The sequence below is a fragment of the Lampetra fluviatilis genome, chromosome 14 (genome assembly GCF_964198595.1).
Source record: "Lampetra fluviatilis chromosome 14, kcLamFluv1.1, whole genome shotgun sequence".
NCBI lineage: Eukaryota > Metazoa > Chordata > Hyperoartia > Petromyzontiformes > Petromyzontidae > Lampetra > Lampetra fluviatilis.
This window is the reverse complement of record NC_136288.1, coordinates 2,392,722-2,416,539: the sequence shown is the minus strand read 5'-3', so window position 1 is coordinate 2,416,539 and position 23,818 is coordinate 2,392,722. Positions and strand designations below refer to the sequence as shown.

The window sequence follows — 23,818 nt, the reverse complement described above, 5'->3', positions numbered from 1 at the left end:
CAACGAGTTCAGTTTGTCCCATCACAGTGGGTAGTCTTAGTGATCATCGTGCTTAATTTCTGTCCACTCATAGTCATCGCTGACGAAACAAAACGCTGTTGTCGAATACCTGCCACTAGTTTCAATAACAAAACAATTGACGGACAACCCCGTTGTCGTCGTAAACTTTGGTTCTGCATTTCATAAGGATGAATTCCACATTAAGTGTTTGCTAGGTGGGAAAGTGATGCCCCATACTTTTGGATCACAGGACCAGACCAGGAGTCAAATTACCTCTCAAGCGGTAGCTCAGTGATACCCACTGTCGCCAATTTTCTAAACAAACTCAACATTGCTAACAGGTGGCCGACCAGCTCGTAGTAGCGTGGAGCTGGCACCGCTGACAAGCTCCTCCGTTTGAGGCTCAAGTGCTGTCAAGTCTTCCTTCCTCCCTCCCCGTCGCATTTCTTGGTGTCGCGTGTGTACGTGCGCAGGGCAGCTTCATGCGCGTTTACTACCCGGCTCGTGATGCCGTGGTGCAGCAGCCCAAGGTGAACCCGCAGCCGCTGTGGATTCCTCGCCGGGAGTACACGGGCGGGCTCGTCAACTTCCTCAACCTCAACCCGTGCTTCACGAGCTTCTTCAGCTTCATGTTCGGTGACGATCTACCAGCCACACGGGGCACCGCTTGCGCTCCTTAAGCTTCAAGCTAAATGTGGTGTATTTCTTCTATAATGTCACGAGAAATAATGTCATCTGTGTTTGCTTCGTTTATCTTACGGGGCACCGCCGAGGGGCATAAACTTCGTTCAACATGCTTTGAATTGAATTTCGATTTAAAGCTTTCGTGACTGCAGGGATTCATCTTCTTGGTTTTTTCGGTAAAGTCACGTAGAAGGAAAATAATAAAATAATAAAATGTAAACATAATAAAATAATTCTCACGACGTTTCAGCCACAACGCAAGCAGCCGTTCACCTGAGGACAGCTGCTTGCGTTGTGGCCGAAACGTCGTGAGAATTATTTTATTATGTTTTATTATTTTATTATTTTCCTTCTATGTGACTTTACCGAAAGAACCAAGAAGATGCTTTAAATTGCTTTGTTTTTTACACAAGCAACATGCACTCTGATTTGCTGTTTGGGATGATGTGGTCATCATTTTAATCTGCTCCAACATGCATGTTTTAAATGCATGACAAATAGGAAGATGGTTGATGAGAACATTTTACTAATCTCAGTTAATGGTTTCAGCCCAGCCACCAATGACTGTACAAAAGCCCAATCACGTAAAATTTGGTTCTGCATTCATAAGGATGAATTCCACATTAAGTGTTTGCTGGGTGGGAAAGTGATGCCCCATACTTTTGGATCACAGGACCAGACCAGGAGTCAAATTACCTCTCAAGCGGTAGCTCAGTGATATCCACTGCCATGGCCATTCTCTAACACAATGGACCACTATGGACTGCACTGCTCTGCGATCTGAATAGATACTTTGTCTTGTGATAAAATACCAACAGCACAACCGGGATCAAATTGGATAAATAATAATAAGGACATTGTTGTGTGACACAGACGTCGTTTTTAATGTCACCATTTAATGTAAATGATTGACCCACGCTTGCTTACTAACTGCCATGTGTTGGATATTTGTGTTCCTAGCTTCGTACCATGTTCCTGTGGAATGGAACGCACCGTTTCGTTCTGGAGAGAAGTTTCCGCTCATCATATTTTCTCACGGTCTGGGGGCCTTCAGGTACACATCGGGCAGGGCTGGGAATGCACCGTGGCTTCTGACTTGGGTTTTGCGGCACACCCTTGTGCAGTTCTTAACAGTATGTGGTGTGCAATTATTTACTGTTAAGAAGAAAAATAATGATTAAAAACATGCTTTATCATGCATCAGCCATAATACAGAAAGTATCAATGATTAATTATATAATTATCTATGCCCTCATGATGATGTGTTCAATCACGCACATGATACGTTTGGGCAAATAAAGCTGTACAAACGAGAAAGAACGTAAAAATAAATACTATGTAAATGAGATGGCAAAAAATGTGACAGAAAATATGAAATTATCTAACCAAATCGTGATGCGGAATTATGACAAGTCATCGAATCGCCGACGCGTCTGTGAAGCGTTACGTTCCTGCTCGTGTGCCGTGCTGGCCGTGACCGAACCCGGGTATCTGTGTGCAGGACCCTGTACTCGACGGTGTGCGTGGAGATGGCGTCACGGGGCTTCATTGTGGGAGCGGTCGAGCACAGGTAAAGTTGATTCAACTGTCGCAACACTTGCAAAGAATTGACACTTGAGTCACTTCAATAAGCCTACTTTCATCAACACTGCATTCAACTACATTTGTCGGTCGTCCAATTGTATCTTCGGTTCAGTCTTGAACTTGACAATGTCAAATTTTATTGAAACGACGACATTTCTAATGTTCATTTGCACGGACATTGATTGATAACCGGGCCAAGACCAAGAGATGCACTGCACTTTAGAACCAGGTTAAATTACAGGTGACCGCCAACATTCAAATCCAGGATATCAGTGGTGCTGACTCAGAACGGCACCGGAGCTCATGGGCCAGAGCGGCCTCGGCGCCGGGATACAAAGACGTGAAAAAAAGATGGGGGGCCCCCGGCTGGATGAGAGCCCCTCCCTATCCCAACTGCGCTATGCCACTGACTCAACGTGACGTTCCCCGCTAGTGATCTTTTTCAACGGTCACGTCTGCTCTCCCTACCAGAGACCTGTCTTCCTCGGCCACTTACTTCATTCGGCCAAAAGAGGGCGAGGGAGGGACAGCGGCCGAGACGGCGGCGGCGTGTGAAGGGGAGGAGAAAGCGGCGCTGCAGAACGGCGAGTGCATGCAGGAGGTGTGGCTGCCCTACCGCAAGCTGCTGCCCGGAGAGAAGGAGTTCCCCCTGCGCAACCAGCAGGTGGCGCACCTCGCACATCTGACACGACAACTGCGGTCTGGGGCAGAGGTCGCAAACGGGTTTTGATTCCTTACCCGTACCCGGCCGCACCAGGGTCGCAAACGGGTACCCGTACCCTACCCAATATCCAGCCGGGTACGGGTAGCCGGGTATCGGGTAGGGTACGGGTACCCGATTGCGACCTCTGGGATGAAGCCATGTTGCAGGCGCGGGTGGGTTGATTCTAGGAACTTGAATTGTGAGAAGAGACAAGAGGCTGGGAAATGAGTGACAAACGGTTACTCACCAGTGACTCACGGCCTACCCGTACCCAGGTGCACTAGGGTCGCAAACGGGTACCCGTGCCCGGCCGGGTACGGGTAGCTGGGTATCGGGTAGGGTACGGGTATCGGGTACCCGATTGCGACCTCTGGTCTGGGGGGAAGAGACCAACTGCCGCCCTGTGTTTACCACCAAGCCTTGGGCTGACGCGTGCAGGTGGATTAGCTCAGCGATGTGCCGCGTGTTAATACGGCACAACCTCGGTAAACGAGGGACGCAGTGTTGCGATTGACAGTGGAGATGAGCAGGCGGCAACGTGTGATAATGCGCCATTGCTGGGCTCCCATCACATTCCCCCCTCTCTCCCTAGTTCTCTGCCCAATGACGGATCTTTGGCTCAAACTCCATCTTGTCCAGCTGCTAGCTTCGTCTTCATTTTACTAAACGCGCCCTCCTGCAATAGACACCCCCTGCCCCCTCTGCCTTCCTTCAAGTTGTCATAGCTTCTTTCTGGTTCTGCCAGGTCCCCCTCGCAAAAGGAGTTTCTAACCTCAAGGGTTTTGACCTGGTTAAATAAAGGTGAAATATAAATAAAATTTTGGCCTTTTTGCAAACATTCTTCCTTCTAGAACGTCCTTCAGTAAGCTGCCACCTCTGAGATTATACTTTGACCGCATATTTAGCTTTTCCTGGCTTGTTCTAAATATACGTGTTTCCATTGCATTTTTCTGGTGAATCTTGTGTCGACGAAGCAGTGCCGTTACGCATTTAATGCCGCTGCACGCGTCGGCTGAGACTGGACAACCCGAAGCGGAGTTAGAGCCTCCTCAGCCCCGGAGAAACGAGCCGCCATTCTATTTCGGTGCACGGCCCCCTCCGTGGAGTTATTTGGCTCATTAGCCTGATTTCAGATTAATTTCACATTTGGCCAACAACCTTGTGCTAATGCAGATTGTACTTTGGCACTGATTTTTGTTGTTGTCCAAAAAAAATCTGTAAGAAATATAGGAGCCAAGTGCCGTGCGCGAACGCCTGGTATTTGCGATACTGCGGATGTTGACCACGTTCTGTGCCCTGCGCAGGTAACAGGTGTGGCGCTTTGGAATGTTTGGAGTGCGGCCTTGAGGCCAGGTTAACGTTAATCCACCCCAGTGGACGAGCGGGAAAATCTGACGGGAGAGACTTTGTCCCCCAGGTTCACCAGCGAGCGGACGAGTGCGTGCGCGGCCTGCGTCTGCTGGAGGACATTAACGAAGGCCGTCCCATTCAGAACGTGCTCCCCTCGGGCTTTGACTTCCAGCAGCTGAAGGTAAAAACCAGCGCCGCTGGAAACGGGGGGGCACTGCCTTTGTTTTATATCAAGGCTACTCGGGCAATAATTCAAGTGCTCAAATAAACTGTCCCTGTGTCCAAAATCGCCGTTCATTGAGGCAAAGAGTAGTCTGACACTGAGACTTTGCATGAATGGTTCGGAGAGCTTTGCGGATTATATACATGCACTAGCATAAGTACCCGGCGTTGCCCGGGTGAAAAATATATTTCTTAATAACCTTACATATATACACAGATGGGCTGCTACCCTTGCCCCCCCCCCCCCAGCCACGATCTCCTGGGCCGCTGTGCAGTAATATGTACGGCCTATAGTGTGGTGGGGTGTCGAGGCCTAGCACCGTGCAGAGCCTCCGGCCTCGCCTAGATTGCCTACCCGGCTGAGGCTGGGTACCGGGGCCGTTACACCCCCCCCCCCCCCGCGCTACAATAATACTGTGTAATCGCTATAATTTTATTATCTACCGACCCTATAATAGTAATTGCACACATTGTGGTGGGAGGGGAGTGAAGAGGACGTGAAACTTTGATGAATTTACCTCAGTCGCGTGGTGGGTGTCAAGGCCTAGTACTGTGCAGAGCCTCCGGCCTCGCCTAAATTGCCCACCCGGCTGAGGCTGGGTACGGGTGGCGTTCCCCCCCCCCCCCCCCCGCGCTACAATAATACTGTGTAATCGCTATAATTTTATTATCTACCGACCCTATAATAGTAATTGCACACATTGGGGTGGGAGGGGAGTGAAGAGGACGTGAAACTTTGATGAATTTACCTCAGAGTCGCGTGTTAATGCGTGCGCATATTTTTAACGGGAATTAAAAATGGCGTCCACCCCGCAGCGAATGCGTCGCTACCCGTTGCCAGGGGCAACCGCCGTCCAATGAAAGTGCGTATGGTCCGGCGACACACAGACACACACACAGACAGACAGACAGATTTGCGATTTTATATATATAGATGCGCAATTGACGGCTAGATGAGAGCCTCCCCATGCCGTGCAGATGGAGAGGAAGTGGGAATTGGATCATACTTCGCCATGCTGGTTAGTGCAGATCGGTGAAGGTGAGGAGAATGGGTGTGGGAGCATAGACGCACAGCATAATAATGGACTTTGCTCCACTGCCCTCTGCTGCCCACCACTTACAGGGCAGTCAATCAATTAGTCTTCATTTTACATGCCAATATCACCGTCAGTAAAGTAGGCATCAGTGCAAATAACAACGGAACGGGTACAGGGGGCACAGATCAACAGGAATTAAAAAATAAACCCGTCACATCAGCAGCTTACACTGACTTGGGCAAGTAAATTGCGACCGCGCACGAAATAAAGTGCAACCGTGCCCCATGAATAACAAAAATGAATGAAAAGCAGAGAGACCGTTTTTATTTCGAAATTATTATTTCATGGTATCTTTTTTTTAGTTTTAGATTTTGGATTCACAGCACCCAATCACTGTTCACCTTCCAGCAGCAGTTCAAGGCTCTTATCTGTTGAGGCTCTCATCTGTTCAGACTGGCGTTTGAGCTCCGACTATGCGCCTCTTGAGTTCTCTATCGAACAATGGGTCCGATTCGTGAAATATGTGCCCATTATAAATTGTGTCTATTATTAACGATAATTCTGAATGTTTTTATTTTTTTGAGACGTTCTTTTCCTTCAACGGGTGACCTGCTCGTATCTGCAATTCAGTATCAGCTGTTACACTCGGTGGCGCCCTTTGTCACCGATGTGCAGGGAAGCATGGACCTGGAGAAGCTGTCGGTGATGGGGCATTCGTTTGGAGGAGCCACTGCAATCGTCGCTCTGACCAAAGAGCCCCGCTTCAGGTGCATTTTGCTTGTTGACGCCTGGGGGTGGAGGTGGTGGTGAGCCGGGGCTGCCCAGTGAATCCTTGGAGTGCACGTGCCTTGCACCATCACATGGTTGTGGATGAGCTTGGTTGTTTTGTTGTAATGAGTAGCGTTTTTGCTGCCTGTCCTGGTTTTCTCAGAATCCGTAGTTCTTCCGTCTGCTGGTATTGTGAGATTTTGTCATTTCCACGATATATCCTGGGTTTTATTTGGATCTAAGTGCAGCCCTGGTTATGGGTAGTGATAGAGTAGATTGAATGCTGTGCTGACCACTGAACCAAGCAACAAAGGTCAAATTCCTGGTCATGGAGAACAACGGTATGGAGTGATAGCCAAAACTGGCAAAAGCTTCATTCGGATATACGTAACCTCATACTGTGAATTTTGGTCAAATCGATTTTTGCGAACCGCACTTTCCCTGCTGACACTGTGCTGATGTGGGATCTTTGTGTTCATCGCTGTGTTTTGCCAGGTGTGCTGTGGTCATGGACAGCTGGATGCTGCCGATCGAGAGGGACCTGTACCCCAACGTCACGCAGCCGATCTTCTTCATCAACACGGAGAAGTTCCAGTGGGTGGCGAACATCCAGAGCCAGCGGCAGCTCGACTCCAGCACCGTCGATCGCAGGATGATCACCATCCTGTGAGCAGCCGCTGTTCCCCTCACCTATTTTGTACTCGTGTTGAATGATGTTAGCTCATTGCTGAGTAAGCACAACATGTTGGTGATGGCCTTAATAATTGTCCCTAAGCATTGACTCTAAGCATGGTCCCAAAGCATTGTCCTGAAGCATTGTGTGGACATTGGTGGTTAATTTCTGACAAAAAGTCAGATTGCGTGCAGGACAATGTAGCGGACAGAGCAGGGCCATGCAGCAAGATCCATATTTGTACTGTATTTTCTATGCTCCCTGCCTTCATCAACCCGCACCGACCAGTGTATTGAAGCACGGCGAAATAAAGTCCCACGACTCGCACGGTTTGGGAACTCCGTCATCCAGGTAGCGAACTGACAAAAGGGTAGGGCTCTTCTTGTTTGTAAATACTTGCAGTCAGTTCTGTTGTCTTCTCAGTGGAAGATGCCCTGCAACAAATCCTGGCGCCTAACCAGTGCCTAGAAGGTGGCATTTGGCAGAGAGACACGGTCCTGTAAGCTCCGTGGACACTAAAAGCCACTCTTCAACAAAGAGCAGGCCTCCTGGAAACAAATCCTGCTGCGAGTCAATAAGATGCTTCTTCTGGGCCACATTCTCTTCCACATAGATAACAACCTTTAACATTCTTTAAACATACTTTTCCCCGTGACCAGGATTTATTCGCTTCACTATCTCTGTCCAGCATACAGCGTAAAAAAAAGATTTAAGGTATAAAAAAAATGCGTAAAAGCCGGGGTTTGTAAAACTCGATGGGTGGGTGGGGGGGCATTTGGAAAACTTCCAGAATATCCCGGGACCCAGCGGCTGTTGACTGCTTGCCCAACCCATCGTGGCCTCGCGACGTGCAGTCCCAATCCCCCGCTGCAGCAGCAAGTGTTTGGTTTTTGCGAACGAAATAAGTGATGAAAATGTTCCTCGGCAAGATGTCGATCTCATGATGGACCCTGTGTGTGCATGAATATCGTCAAACATGACAATGACCCGCCGCTGTCCATTCGAAGACCACCCAGCGCGTGATTGACTGTGATGAGCCAAAATTTACGGTTCTGAATTAAGACCAGAATGAATTAATTTAGTAACGTTATCGGACACTGCAGTGCACTGAGGAAGACCAAACATTGAAATTGGCTGTACACGTGTATCGAAAGATTTACCGAGTTTATTTATTGGCTCGCCTTATTATATAAAGGGGAAAATTTGCACGCCTTCTCACGCCAACATTTAATGACGTAGTATTGGACAAAATGTTTGATGGCTTTAGACCGGTGGTTCTCAAAGTGTGGTCCCCAAACTCCCGGTGGTCCGTGGCGGTCCTCTAGGTGGTCCACGGTGCTGTGATGCAAATGCAGATTGATGTGGACATAATGACAACTTTCGTTATACCTTTTGTTACGGACATTAATAAATATTTTGTGATATTTAATTTAAAAAATTAAGTTTGGTAAACTACCCTCATTAAACTACCCTAATCCTAAGATCTAAATGGCACTCCAAAAAATTTACTTTCTCGCTGCGTTTAAAATAAGAAAAAGTGTTTATGTTCCGGTTAATAGGAATCATTTAGTATGAATGGTATATAGAGCGGGAATTAAATGCGTTTTGTCACCAGAGGTGGAGGGGGGGCTGGGTGGTCTGAGGAAATGTTTGCATCGGCTGAATGGTCCACAGGCCAAAAAAGTTTGAGAAACATTGCCTTTAGACTAAGAGAATGACTAAATCAAAACCACAAGTTGTTGTTGACTCTACCAAGACCGACCAAAATAAAAGATGCTGACTAACACTGCAGCAGCAGCAGCAACAGTAGCGGACAATCGCGGCTCACCTTACATTCACCACACAGCTGCTTTGAGTCACCGGCTCATTTTGTGAGCTCACTGTTTAGTCTGAGTTGTGACGGAGTAACCGTGCTCATCGTGCCGGTGAAACGGCGCACGATTTGTAATGTGTTTCTTTGCCCCGAGACCGTCACGCTGACGCACACGCTCAACGTGAGTTATTGCCGCTCAGACGATTTGTGTTAATTCGTGTTGCTCCGCAACTGCGTGCCGTTCTTGGGCTCTTTTAAAGTGGCCTCTCTCTGATTTAATGGGTGCTCCTTTGTTCAGCTCATCACTGCTTGCCTGCGCTTTTAAACATGCCACTCTTTTTTTAGGCCATTAATTGGATGTGCACAATTGTCGTTTGTGGGTGTGTGTTAGGAATACGTTTTACAAGAGTGTCTATTGTTCTAAGGGTAATTTGCGTGTTGTGTTATGTCACGGTGTGTGCATGTGTGCTAAAAGGGAGCCGTGCTGTATTGGTTGGTGAGCCGAACTATGATTCCACAGACCCAAGATTCGATTCCTAAGTCGTGGTGTAAAAACACCACTGGCTGTTAGTATCTGAAGCTGGTCTGGACCCTCCCCTTGGTCTAAGTGGAGGTGCAGCCCAGAAATTTCTCCCTCGCACCACTGTTGGCAGAAGGGTCTCCACTCGAGGGGGACTTTTACCCCACCACACTTGCGCCCTGCTGATCGACTAACCATGATATACACATTTATACAGCTGGGCGGACACAGGCAGTGGCGAGTCAAGAAACGTTTGCTCCATTGATTCAAGAGTCGCCCTGGGAAAATTAACTAGTGGCCAAGGTCGCAGGTCCAGTGTTGTAACCATTGCACCGCGGCAGTACCCCGCCCTGGTCAACTCGGCCTTCAAAGGAACGCAAGTTTCCCTCTCTTGATGCGGTGGTAGATGCGTTCTAAGAAAAGGGCGCACAAAGCGAAATGGCACGAGACAACGGCGTGCCGAGTAGCGCATCCAGTACACGCACCAGAATGTTGTCCCACGTCCGACCCCATAGCCGCACGTAGAGTGAATTCAAACCGCAGAGAGCAAATTCTTTGATAGAAATAGGTGAGCCGCATGTTCACGAAATCGCACAAACCAAACCCGTAAAAAATGAGGGAAACCTGCACCTGATACGGTGAAGTTGAAGGAGGAGCGGCGTGCTTGGTGTTAACCACACGGTTGCCTCGTGTGCTGTTCTGCCTTTAATCTTGATCTTTTCTTTGCTTGTCCATCGCAAATGATGACAACTGTGGAGAACAGCGAGTAGCATTTTCCCGTGTGCTGGTGGAATGGGAGAGGTCGGCCCTGTAGCGGAAGCATCAGCCTGAGCTCTGGGCAAGAGTTATTAGTCTCCTGGATGGGATTTATGTTGTGCCGCTGCGAGTGTTGATGCTGATAGGTTTTTTTTTATTTCTGCCTTTTAATAAGTGCTCGCGAACACAATTTTTTCCATCGGTCTTCGCGTTTAACGACAGGTCTCTGTCCTTGTGTTGCGAAGGGGCACGGTGCACCAGAGCCAGGCCGACTTCACCTTTGTGACGGGCTCCTTTCTGGGGAAACTGGCCAAGACGCGGGGAACGCTGGACCCCTTGACCGCCATCCACATCAACAACAGGGCCTCGCTGGCCTTTCTGCAGAAGCACCTGGGTAAGCACACAGCCTTGGCCTCCTCGACGCTCGGCTTAGTTACCCGTTTTACTCTTCTCGTTCTATGCTCTTTGGTTCTTTCGGTAAAGTCACGGAGGTAGAAAATAAAATAAATCGCGACGTTTCTGGCGCAACACACACGCTTGTGTTGCGCCCGAAACGTCGCGATTTATTTTATTTTCTAACCACGTGACTTTACCGAAAGAACCAAAGAGTATGGATTCCTGCAGTCACGAAAGCTTCAAATCAAGATCTTCTCGTTCTGTTTATTTTCATTTCCCCCCCATCCCCCCTTTCCCCACTGCCCCCTCTCCCATCCCGCATGCAAATATGTTTACCCCGCAGGCCAGGCCTGTTCACTCACACTCAGTATATACGCGTGTGTAATTGTGTTTTTGCAATAACTTAAATTATTTTTTTTCCTCGGTGAGCCCCTCACTGAGCCCGTCGCACTCGTATTCAGAAGGACCTTGTTTGCGGTATTTGAATCGTTTCTTGGCCATATAGACTCCACATTAGGATTGATGTAATTGCTCTCAATGCGGTTCACTGAATTTTCGAATCAACAATCGTTTTTATTTTTTGACAATGTGGTGAATGGTACCACCGATGGAATCTGCATAGGTCTTGAATTAAATGCAACTAGTTGTAACATGTACAAATAGAAAACGGTAGATTCTCACATGCTGCATGTATTGCGAGGCAAAAGGAATATATTTTAATCGATGCATCGCTATATCTCTGCCATATATGTATGTGCGGTACATATTTTCTCCTGCACGTAGCTATGGTCATTCAATACAAGGCCACACATTTGAACTTTGGCAGGATATAAAAAAAAAACCCGTTGAGATGCTCATAGGCCTTATTAAAAATGCCATGGGTCTTAACAGCTTTAACTTGCACTCCCATTAGTGCCATTTGAGCCGAGCCAATTGGAGCATCTGAAAAGCGTTTCGAAAAGCCGGGCCGCGTTCGTGCCGTTTGATGCCGTCCATCACAAAATGCTCGGCCGCCTGAAAACGACACGCACGGCTCTGCAAGTTACAAGCAGAGGCATTTTTCCCCAACACTGAATGCGCAACTCTGTACGTCTGGCGAGAAGGCATGGAGCTGAAATTAAACATGCCCTTTTGTGCCCTCCTGCTAGTTAGTATTGTGCCCCTAATGGCAGAAAGAAAAATGGGGTAGTGCAAAGGCCCATATTTTTTGTTACGGTGTAACCGCTACAGAGCTTATTGGAAATTGACTCAAGCCAGCGGAAACTTTGTTTTTATTCCCTGCAATGGCACATGCAAAAGTTGGACACTGAATAGTCATCCAAATGAAAGATCGTTCTTATTTCGAGGGTCATTGCCTGAAACGTAAAACTGCCATACAGCAGAAATAAATATATAATAGTGTTCATGACGGACATGATGACTTTATTTCACATGTGCCTTTGCGCGGCTGCCAATGTGATGCTTACATTTTTCATTTTTAGACTACCAGGCTTAAGTCTCACAGAATGGATACACGCCAAGTCAAAAGTGTCTCCATGCTCAATTGAGCATTGGGCAGCATTCGGTTTGGTTTTCACGGTTGTGCTTTTTTGTATTCAGTTTGTTGTCCTGCCCCCACACCTCCGATTTAGCACGGTTGGCTATGCACGGCTCTCCGATGTGTTTTGAGTCGTACCGCCCGCCGGTCAGCACGACTTCTGACGTTTCGCCCCACGTGCTAAGAGCTTTTTAAGAATTCTGAATAATAATAACAACACGCGGTACAACCCCTAAACAACACATCGAACAACCGTTCTCCTCCGTCGGTGGGCCTGAGCCACTGGCGAAGCTTTTACCTTCACGTAACGAGGAGGGGCGGCAAGACTTATCTGACAAAAGCTTGCTGCAAACGAACCGTCGGAAAAGCCTCTTGAGGTCAGGTGCTGACATTGGGGAAAGTGCGTGTGATGAAAATGTGCCCTGAACTCACGTGGGTGCCCCATCGTGGCTCGTGGGATCGCATCAACTTGATTTTTTGTTTTTACCAGGTGAGACCCACTGAGCTATTTAGCCATTTTCACAAGCGACCTGGCAAATGATAGCTCAACGAAGTGGCTTATTGCAAGGAAATGTTTCGCGGCCAAATTCTCTAAACGCACGTTTCTGAATGTGGAAGGAAAAACCAGAGGACCTGGAGAAAAAGCCACACGACCAAGAGAGGGGGGAGAGAGACACCACAATCTCAAATATGCGGTCGTTAGGGTCGGTATCAAACCCACGACCTCCTGTATACCAGGCGAGGGAGTTAGCATCTCGCCACCGCTGTGCCCTCCTGTGGGTGCGACATGGGCAGAAGTCATGCAGCCCCAGCCTCAGTCCGCCCCCTGCCTTGTCCGCTGGCCTTTATCGAGATAATCGGCTTTGAAAATCACACAACTCACGGAGAGTTAATGAACGTGGAATCCGCAGCAGAATGCAAAAAAAAGAGGCTAAAATTGCCTTCCTCTAAAGAATCCCTCGTGATGAGTGGTTGAAAAACATATATTTTGGTCATATGGCTCTCAAGATGTACTTTGGAGAGTATGACTTAGTTAATTGAGTTACATTTAAGTCGTGTAATAAGAGTAATTGTAATAGCATTTTATGTCCCAAGAGTAAAAAGTGGATTTGAAAATGTTTTCTTCTCCCATGGAGCTTATGAATAAACAATTCCCTCAGAGTTGTTATTTTTAATAACGCTAATACAACATGGATGTAAGTTATTTTGAGCATTCCCTCCGACTCCCTGTTCATTTCGATTTTACTTTACGCCCTGTTTTATAACTGACTAGCGGAAGTACCCGGCTTTGCCCGGGTGAAAAATATATTTCTTAAAAACCTTACATATATATACACAGATACTAAGGTATTGTCAAAGCCCGGCGGGCTGTTTGTACATTTCTCCACCAACAAATATATAAGAGGCTTTCACAAGTCCAAAAAGTTGTAGAAAGTGTGGGGTAAATAGTTGATGTCAAAAGGTTTCCGAAAATTGCGGTCTCCCCCCCCCCCCTCAAAAAATATCTTTACCCCTCGTAGGTATATATACTAACAACACCTTACATACAACAGAGGAAGTGGTATCTATTGACTCTGTAGTAGTATCTACTGACTGTACCGTAGTATCTACTGAGCCAGTAGTAGCTACTGACTGTGTAGTAGTATTTAGTGACTGTAATAACTACTGACCATAGTAGTATTTACTGGGCCTACAGTAGTATCTCCCGACTATATACCCGTAACGACTAACTGTATAGTATCTGCTGACTCTATAGTTGTATCCACTGACTATAGTAGTAACTACAAAATCTATAGCAGTATCTACTCACTCTATAATAGTATCTACTGACTCTAGTAGCTACTCACCGTGGTAGTATGTACTGACTGTATAGTAGTATATACTGACTGTAGCAGTATTGACTGACTGTAGCGGTATATACTGACTGTTTTAGTGTTTACTATAGCGGTATCTACCAACTCGATAGCAGTATCTACTATCGCTACAGCAGTGTATACCGACTGAGGTCGTACCTGCTATCACTACAGCAGTGCATACTGCTGTGTTGGTACCTGTTATGATGACAGCAGTGCATATTGTGGTGGAACCTGCTATGATTACAGCAGTGCATACTGCTGTGGTGGTATCTGCTATGATGAGAGGAGTACATATTGTGGTGGTGGTACCTGGTATGATAACAGCAGTGCATATTGACTGTACTCATCATTCACCCTCACCATTCACCACTCACAACTCACCCTTACCACTCATCCTCACCACTCACCACTCCCACTCACTATTCACCATTCACCCTCACAACTCACCACTCACCAACCTCCCTCACCAATCTCCCTCACCACTCACCCTCACCACTCACCCTCACCACTCACCCTCACCACTCACCAATCACCACTCACCCTCACCACTCACTCTCACCACTAACCCTCACCACTAACCCTCACCACTCTCACTCACCACTCTCCCTCACCACTCACTCTCACCATTCACCCTCACCATTCAGCCTCACCACTCACCCTCACCACTCACCCTCACCACTCACCGTCACAACCACCACTCACCACTGAACTTCACCCTCACTACTCACCATTCATCCTCACCAATCACCACTGACCAATCACCACTCACCACTCTCCACTAACCCTCACCACTCAACCTCACCACTCACCCTCAAAACTAACCACTCTCTCACCACTCACCCTCACCACTCAGCACTCACCCTCACCCTCACCACTCACCCTCACCACTCACCCCTCACCGCTCACCACTCACCCATCACCACTCACAACCGCCACTCACCCTCACCACTCATCCTCACCACTCACCCTCACAACAACCACTCACCCTCACCACTCACCCTGACCACTCACCACTCATCCTCACCAATCACCACTCACCCGCACTGCTCACCCTCACCACTCACGCTCACCCTCACCACTCACCCCTCACTAATCACCACTCATAACCGCCACTCACCCTCACCACTCAACACTCACCCTCACCACTCACCGTCACCACTCACCCTCACTACTCACCACTCATCCTCACCAATCGCACCCTCAACAATCACCACTCACCCTCACAACTCACCCTCACCACTCACTCTCACCACTCACCACTCACCCTCACAACAACCACTCACCCTCACCGCTCAGCACTCACCCTCACTACTCACCCTCACCACTCACCACTAATCCTCACCAATCACACCCTCACCAATCACCACTCACCCTCACCACTTGCCACTCACCACTCACCCTCACCATTCACCCTCACCACTCTCCCTCACCACTCTCCCTCACCACTCACCAATCACGCTCACCACTCACCCTCACTACTCACCACTCACCCTCAACACTCACCCTCACCTCTGACCACTCACCCTCACCACTCACCCTCACCACTCACCCTGACCACTCACCACTCATTCTCACCAATCACACCCTCAACAATCACCACTCACCCTCACCACTCACGCTCAACACTCACCCTCACCACTCATGCTCACCACTAACCCTCACCACTCACCCTCACCACTCACTAATCACCTCTCACAACCGTCACTCACCCTCACCACTCACTCTTACCACTCACCCTCACCACTCACTCTTACCACTCACCCTCACCACTTACCCTCACTACTCATCCTCACCAATCGCACCCTCACCAATCACCACTCACCCTCACTGCTCACCCTCACCGCTCACCACTCAACCTCACCCTCACCACTCACGCTCACCCTCACCACTCACCTCTCACTAATCACCACTCACAACTGCCACTCACCCTCCCACTCACCCTCACCAATCACCACTCACCCTCACCACTCACCCTCACCATGCACCCTCACCACTCACCCTCACCATTCACCCTCACCACTTTCCCTCACCACTCTCCCTCACCACTCACCAGTCACGCTCACCACTCACCCTCACTACTCACCACTCACCCTCACCGCTCACCACTCACCCTCAACACTCACCCTCACCGCTCACCACTCACCCTGACCACTCACCACTCATCCTCACCAATCACATCCTCACCAATCACCACTCACCCTCACTGCTCACCCTCACCGCTCACCCTCACCACTCACCCTCACCACTCACGCTCACCCTCACCACTCACCCCTCACTAATCACCACTCACAACCGCCACTCACCCTCACCACTAACCGTCACCACTCACTAATCACCTCTCACAACCGTCACTCACCCTCACCACTCACTCTTACCACTCACTCTTACCACTCACCCTCACCACGCACCCTCACAACATCCACTCACCCTCACAACAACCACTCACCCTCACTACTCACCCTCACCACTCATCCTCACCAATCACACCCTCACCAATCACCACTCACCCTCACTGCTCACCACTCAACCTCACCACTCACGCTCACCCTCACCACTCACCCCTCACTAATCACCACTAACAACCGCCACTCACCCTCCCTACTCACCCTCACCACTCACCCTCACCAATCACCACTCACTCTCACCACTCACTACTCACCCTCACCACTCTCCCTCACCACTCTCCCTCACCACTCTCCCTCACCAGTCACGCTCACCACTCACCACTCACGCTCACCACTCACCCTCACTACTCACCCTAACCACTCACCACTCACCCTCAACACTCACCCTCACCGCTCACCCTCACCACTTACCCTGACCACTCACCACTCATCCTCACCAATCACACCCTCACCAATCACCACTCACCCTCACTGCTCACCCTCACTGCTCACCCTCACCACTCACCCTAACCACTCACGCTCACCCTCACCACTCACCCCTCACTAATCACCACTCACAACCGCCACTCACCCTCACCACTCACCCTCACTACTCACCACTCATCCTCACCAATCACACCCTCAACAATCACCACTCACCCTCACAACTCACGCTCAACACTCACCCTCACCACTCACCGTCACCACTCACCCTCACTACTCACCACTCATCCTCACCAATCACACCCTCAACAATCACCACTCACCCTCACCACTCACTCTCACCACTCACCACTCACCCTCACAACAACCACTCACCCTCACCGCTCAGCACTCACCCTCACTACTCACCCTCACCACTCACCACTAATCCTCACCAATCACACCCTCACCAATCACCACTCACCCTCACCACTTGCCACTCACCACTCACCCTCACCATTCACCCTCACCACTCTCCCTCACCACTCTCCCTCACCACTCACCAGTCACGCTCACCACTCACCCTCACTACTCACCACTCACCCTCAACACTCACCCTCACCTCTCACCACTCACCCTCACCACTCACCCTCACCACTCACCCTGACCACTCATCCTCACCAATCACACCCTCAACAATCACCACTCACCCTCACCACTCACGCTCAACACTCACCCTCACCACTCATGCTCACCACTAACCCTCACCACTCACCCTCACCACTCACTAATCACCTCTCACAACCGTCACTCACCCTCACCACTCACTCTTACCACTCACCCTCACCACTCACTCTTACCACTCACCCTCACCACTCACCCTCACTACTCATCCTCACCAATCGCACCCTCACCAATCACCACTCACCCTCACTGCTCACCCTCACCGCTCACCACTCAACCTCACCCTCACCACTCACGCTCACCCTCACCACTCACCTCTCACTAATCACCACTCACAACTGCCACTCACCCTCCCACTCACCCTCACCAATCACCACTCACCCTCACCATTCACCCTCACCACTCACCCTCACCATTCACCCTCACCACTTTCCCTCACCACTCTCCCTCACCACTCACCCTCACCACTCACCAGCCACGCTCACCACTCACCCTCACTACTCACCACTCACCCTCAACACTCACCCTCACCGCTCACCACTCACCCTCAACACTCACCCTCACTGCTCACCACTCACCCTGACCACTCACCACTCATCCTCACCAATCACATCCTCACCAATCACCACTCACCCTCACTGCTCACCCTCACCGCTCACCCTCACCACTCACCCTCACCACTCACGCTCACCCTCACCACTCACCCCTCACTAATCACCACTCACAACCGCCACTCACCCTCACCACTAACCCTCACCACTCACTAATCACCTCTCACAACCGTCACTCACCCTCACCACTCACTCTTACCACTCACTCTTACCACTCACCCTCACCACGCACCCTCACAACAACCACTCACCCTCACAACAACCACTCACCCTCACTACTCACCCTCACCACTCATCCTCACCAATCACACCCTCACCAATCACCACTCACCCTCACTGCTCACCACTCAACCTCACCACTCACGCTCACCCTCACCACTCACCCCTCACTAATCACCACTAACAACCGCCACTCACCCTCCCTACTCACCCTCACCACTCACCCTCACCAATCACCACTCACTACTCACCCTCACCACTCTCCCTCACCACTCTCCCTCACCACTCTCCCTCACCACTCTCCCTCACCACTCTCCCTCACCAGTCACGCTCACCACTCACCACTCACGCTCACCACTCACCCTCACTACTCACCCTAACCACTCACCCTCAACACTCACCCTCACCGCTCACCCTCACCACTCACCCTGACCACTCACCACTCATCCTCACCAATCACACCCTCACCAATCACCACTCACCCTCACTGCTCACCCTCACTGCTCACCCTCACCACTCACCCTAACCACTCACGCTCACCCTCACCACTCACCCCTCACTAATCACCACTCACAACCGCCACTCACCCTCACCACTCACCCTCACCACTCACCCTCACTACTCACCACTCATCCTCACCAATCACACCCTCAACAATCACCACTCACCCTCACAACTCACGCTCAACACTCACCCTCACCACTCATGCTCACCACTAACCCTCACCACTCACCCCTCACTAATCACCACTAACAACCGCCACTCACCCTCCCCACTCACCCTCACCCTCACCAATCACCACTCACCCTCACCACTCAACCTCACCCTCACCACTCAACCTCACCCTCACCACTCAACCTCACCCTCATCACTCACCCACACCACCACCACTCACCCCCTCACCGCTCTCCCCCTCACCGCTCTCCCCCTCACCGCTCTCCCCCTCACCGCTCTCCCCCTCACCGCTCTCCCCCTCACCGCTCTCCCCCTCACCGCTCTCCCCCTCACCGCTCTCCCCCTCACCGCTCTCCCCCTCACCGCTCTCCCCCTCACCGCTCTCCCCCTCACCGCTCTCCCCCTCACCGCTCTCCCCCTCACCGCTCTCCCCCTCACCGCTCTCCCCCTCACCGCTCTCCCCCTCACCGCTCTCCCCCTCACCGCTCTCCCCCTCACCGCTCTCCCCCTCACCGCTCTCCCCCTCACCACTCTCTCCCTCACCACATGTTAAGGGCGATCCTAAAGGAATCTACAACCTTCGATGATTCCTTTGCGCGATTCAAAGAATCGATTCCTGGCGCATAGGAGGTTTCCATTTTTAATTACAGAGTTTTATTTTCATTGTTATGTTATGTTTTAAAGTTTTCAGGCATTTTTTATTATATTTTAGCCCCGGTCAACGCCGGATATTTCCCATTCGTAGCAGTTTATATCAACTTTATAACCAACTTATATTAAACGGAAATAAGGCGATTCTAAATTAATCTACAACCGTCGATTCCTTTTCGCGATTCAGAGAATCGATTCTTGGCGCGGTTGGGTTTAGAATTTTAATTACACAGTTGTATTTTCATTGGTATGTTATGTTTTAAAGTTTTCAGAAGATTTTAAATGTATTTTTCCCCCGGGCAACGTTGGGTATATCGAGTTTATACCACAAAGTCGTCGCCTGACAGAGTTGCGTGTCGAGGCCTAGTACCGTGCAGAGCCTCCGGCCTCGCCTAGATTGCCCACCCGGCTGAGGCTGAGTGCTGGGGCCGTTAACCCCCCCCCCCCCCCCGCGCTACAATAATACTGTCTAATCGCTATAATTTTATTATCTACCGACCCTATAATAGTAATTGCACACATTGGGGTGGAAGGGGAGTGAAGAGGACGTGAAACTTTGATGAATTTAGCTCAGAGTCGCGTGTTAATGCGTGCGCATATTTTTTAACGGGAATTAAAAATGGCGTCCACCCCGCAGCGAAGTTGTTGCTACCCGTTGCCAGGGGCAACCGCCGTGGTTCGCGCCGGTCGGCGATATTAAATAAATAAATAAAGCGTTAAATAAATAAATAGAAATCGCACTAAATCGATAATCGGTCCGATTTAAAGTTTAGAGACGAAAAATCGGAAATGCCTAAGTTTACCGCGGGGCGGGGGCGTGCCCACCTGCAAAATTTAATCTCGGCGAACCCCACGGTCCGAGAGCTACATCCCCCGCAAGGGAGCGTACGCAGACGGACGGACAGACAGATAGACAGACAGATAGACAGACAGACAGATAGACAGACAGACAAAAAATGAATTATATAGGTTAGATAACACTTAACGGTGTTTATCATTGCTTAATGTCTCATTTTTAAGTTGTCTGGAAGCATGGTGCAACGATTGCTATTTTGGCATTCTGTCAATCAATCTTAACAGGAATCCAGAGGGTAACCTTTCTTAATCACGCGCACCTGACTCTGAAATTGTGCACATCAGATGTGAAATTTATCCAATTTGTTTGTCACTAACAGCATTTCATTTTTCTTAGATTTTTTTGGTAAAGTCACGTAGGTAAAAACATTAAAAAGTGAAAAAAAAAAATAAAAAATAAATACTTGATACAGCTGTCGTGGCTGTGACGGTACCACCTGAAGACGGAAGCTTGTGTTGCCTCCGAAACGTCGTGATTTTTATTTTATTTTATTTTTATTTTTTTTATTTTACTTTTTAATGTTTTTACCTACGTGACTTTACCGAAAAAACCTAAGAATATGAATCATTGCAGTCACGAAAGCTTCAAATCTAGAAGCATTTCATTTAGTTGTGTGTTTTGATTTCATTGCTGGATGTCAATGATACCGTGTAGGATTTTTGCCTTGATGCACTTTCATTTGTTTTCCTAAGCAGCACTAAATGCAGCTCTAAGGAGTGAGAAACATGAGTTTAGAGAATTGGGCTGCGATACATTTCCACGCGATAAGCCACTTCGTTGAGCTATTATTTGTGGCCAGGCTGCTTCTGAAAAAAAGCTGAAAAGCTCAATGGGCCTTACCTGGTAAAATAAAAATAGTTTAGTTCAGTAGTTTTCTGTTTTGGCCACTGTCCTGCTTTGCTCCACTGTTTTTGGAATGAGAAACAAATTGTTAACGTAATGCAAGCAGCGTTAAGGTTCATGTGATATTAATTAGGCTTGTAAAGTGCTTACTTGAAGATCAAACAGTTGTTGCCCATGTTGTCTGCATGATCCGCAACATAGGATTTTAAAAAGGGTGGAATATTAACTAAGTAAACTATTTATACATCACGGAAAAAAACCCCTGTAGATTTTTGTTAACCCTACGTGGGAATTCCCACACAATTTGAACCGTTCTGAGTAACCAAGCTCAGAAATTCAGCGACTTGACGGCCACACAGAGAGCTTCAGATGCACAGATACACGTCAGCCGTCAGACTGTGATGTCCACTCATTTGAGAAGTTTCTTCTCTGTATTGTCATTCAGGAGAGTTTGAAGTTGAGAAAAACATAGGGCAACTAAAAATAACACGGGGTGTCGGGAACCCTTCAAAATGAGGCCTCAGCTCCCGACCTAAAGGTTTCAGTCTCTTTTGATTAATATTTCGACCCTGCATGACATTTGTTTTTTATTTTTAATCATTGCCTGTAATGCTTTTACGTCTCGGATGCCTCTTTTCTTAGAAGAGACATTTAGTTTCAATGAGCTCTCACCCAGTTTAAAATAAAGATATGATTGACTCAATGCATTTCTATTTTGCCAAAGCATCTCAAGTGGACCTTGCTGTCGATGTTTGGCCAATTTTTGTTAAGTTTTCTCTGCATGTGGGAGTAATTCACAAGCTCCCCAGAATTCCCACTTGTCTGATTTGAAGAACAGTCAAACGCCACATGAAAGCCCCTCGCTGTACCTCCTCCACACCTGCAGTCACAACCTCTGGGGTTGCCTTGCAAGTGGATGTACCGCCTGCACGTTGTTCAACTCAACACAGTCTGCCCACACATAACGCAAAACAGGTTTTAAACTTCGGTAGTAGTTTTTTTTGTATAGTAGCGTGGTGTTGTTTTCCCTCGTCTATCTTGTTTCGAAATCGAGAATATTTCCACGGTGGAAATTTTTTATCGAACTCGAATCTGTATCTGTTATTGAGAAACACGAATAGGTTTTACCCTTTATAGCAAGATGTTCAAACACCAAACAGAAAACTTTTGCAAGCAACCAATGTTATTGTGTTCTCGTAGCGCAGCACATGTGGATCTTTATCAGACGATGAAGAAAGCACCCCACGCGTGAGCCGCTACACCGCGCACGCACACACACACTCGCTTTGCGCGCTGTGCCGTTGGTCAACAACACGGTGGATTTTCTGAACAGCCAAAATTTTGTTTTAGTTCTAGACTTTTAACAAGGACCATTTGGCTCAGAGGTCACAGCAACTGAGCCGGCACCATGTCATATGACTAGGTCGTGTGTGAAAGGCTAACGCTTGAACTCCGAGACGACACCACTGCCCCGTTGGGCTCGAATCTGTGTATCACCTACTCTGAATTTTTTTCGGTAAAGTCACGTAGCTAAAATAATAATAATAAAATAATAATAAATGAAAATAACTCAATTAAATCACGACGTTTCGGAGGCAACACAAGTCTCCGTCTTCAGGTGGGACCGTCACAGCTAAATTTACTGTATGAAGTGAAGAGAAATCCAAGAGACAAGATCTTATATATACTGGTTAAGGGGAGGGGGGAGGAGCTTATCTAAATGTGGCAGTCAGGGACTGGGAGGGTGGGCGGGGCTAGAAGGGAAGGTGGGCGGGGCTAGAAGGGAAGGTGGGCGGGGCTAGAAGGGAAGGTCCAAGTGAAGAACCTCACAGGGGTTACGGCCGATGTTGGCTGCCAAAACCAAAACAGCAGCGCTGTTAAACGCTGGGGATGTCAACAACTCGGTAAAATAGACTAGTACCTGTCAAATAAGATGGTACAAATATGCGTAGTTAAATCTTGCGTATCACCTGCCCGCGATTTATACAAGATCTCCAGTGGTACGGGTTGATGGTCTCGGCACAGTCGACAGTGATATCACGGGGACCTTGGTGAGTCACAGAGGAGACCAATGGACTTACATAGACTGAGTTGTGAATAGATTGTATTCTTACGTGTAGCAAGTCGCCAGTACATTTTGGGGTTTTATTCATTTGGATAAATCGATACCCTAATAATTGAAACTAAATGTCGATTTGATTGTCAAGACGCATTTCGCTTTGCAGATCATGGGGGGTAAAGGGCAGGAATCCCCTTGTTGTGTGGATTACAAATGTAACTTTTTTATCCACACATTGATTTGAATTGGAATTTAACAGGTTTCTGCCATGGAAGATCCGTGCATCACGGTCACGAATTGTCTGGGCCGGCTTCCACCAGGCTGACCAGGTCCCCCCACAGGCCCCCTCCCATCTCTCCTAAACGACACCCTGGAATCAGGATGGATCCGGACCAATTGCCTGCACTGACCATTGGCCGTGCATTTCAACGGCAACGCTGGAGAAGTTTTGAACGCCAATTCTGGCTGCCTGATATCGGGGTCAAGTTCAGCTTCGAGCAGAGTCTCCGCTGAA

General features: G+C 48.7%; 1 protein-coding gene across 1 annotated transcript in view; it reads left to right on the top strand.

Moving 5' to 3' along the window:
- The window catches only part of PAFAH2 (platelet activating factor acetylhydrolase 2), a 52,402-nt gene that overhangs the window by 22,403 nt on the left and 6,181 nt on the right, over positions 1-23,818 (top strand). The window contains exons 4-11 of the mRNA XM_078862558.1: positions 474-636; positions 1,645-1,738; positions 2,186-2,254; positions 2,740-2,932; positions 4,389-4,502; positions 6,256-6,347; positions 6,844-7,014; positions 10,356-10,504. Coding sequence (XP_078718684.1) covers positions 474-636; positions 1,645-1,738; positions 2,186-2,254; positions 2,740-2,932; positions 4,389-4,502; positions 6,256-6,347; positions 6,844-7,014; positions 10,356-10,504 — 1,045 coding nt within the window. The remainder of the gene's footprint in view (positions 1-473; positions 637-1,644; positions 1,739-2,185; positions 2,255-2,739; positions 2,933-4,388; positions 4,503-6,255; positions 6,348-6,843; positions 7,015-10,355; positions 10,505-23,818) is intronic.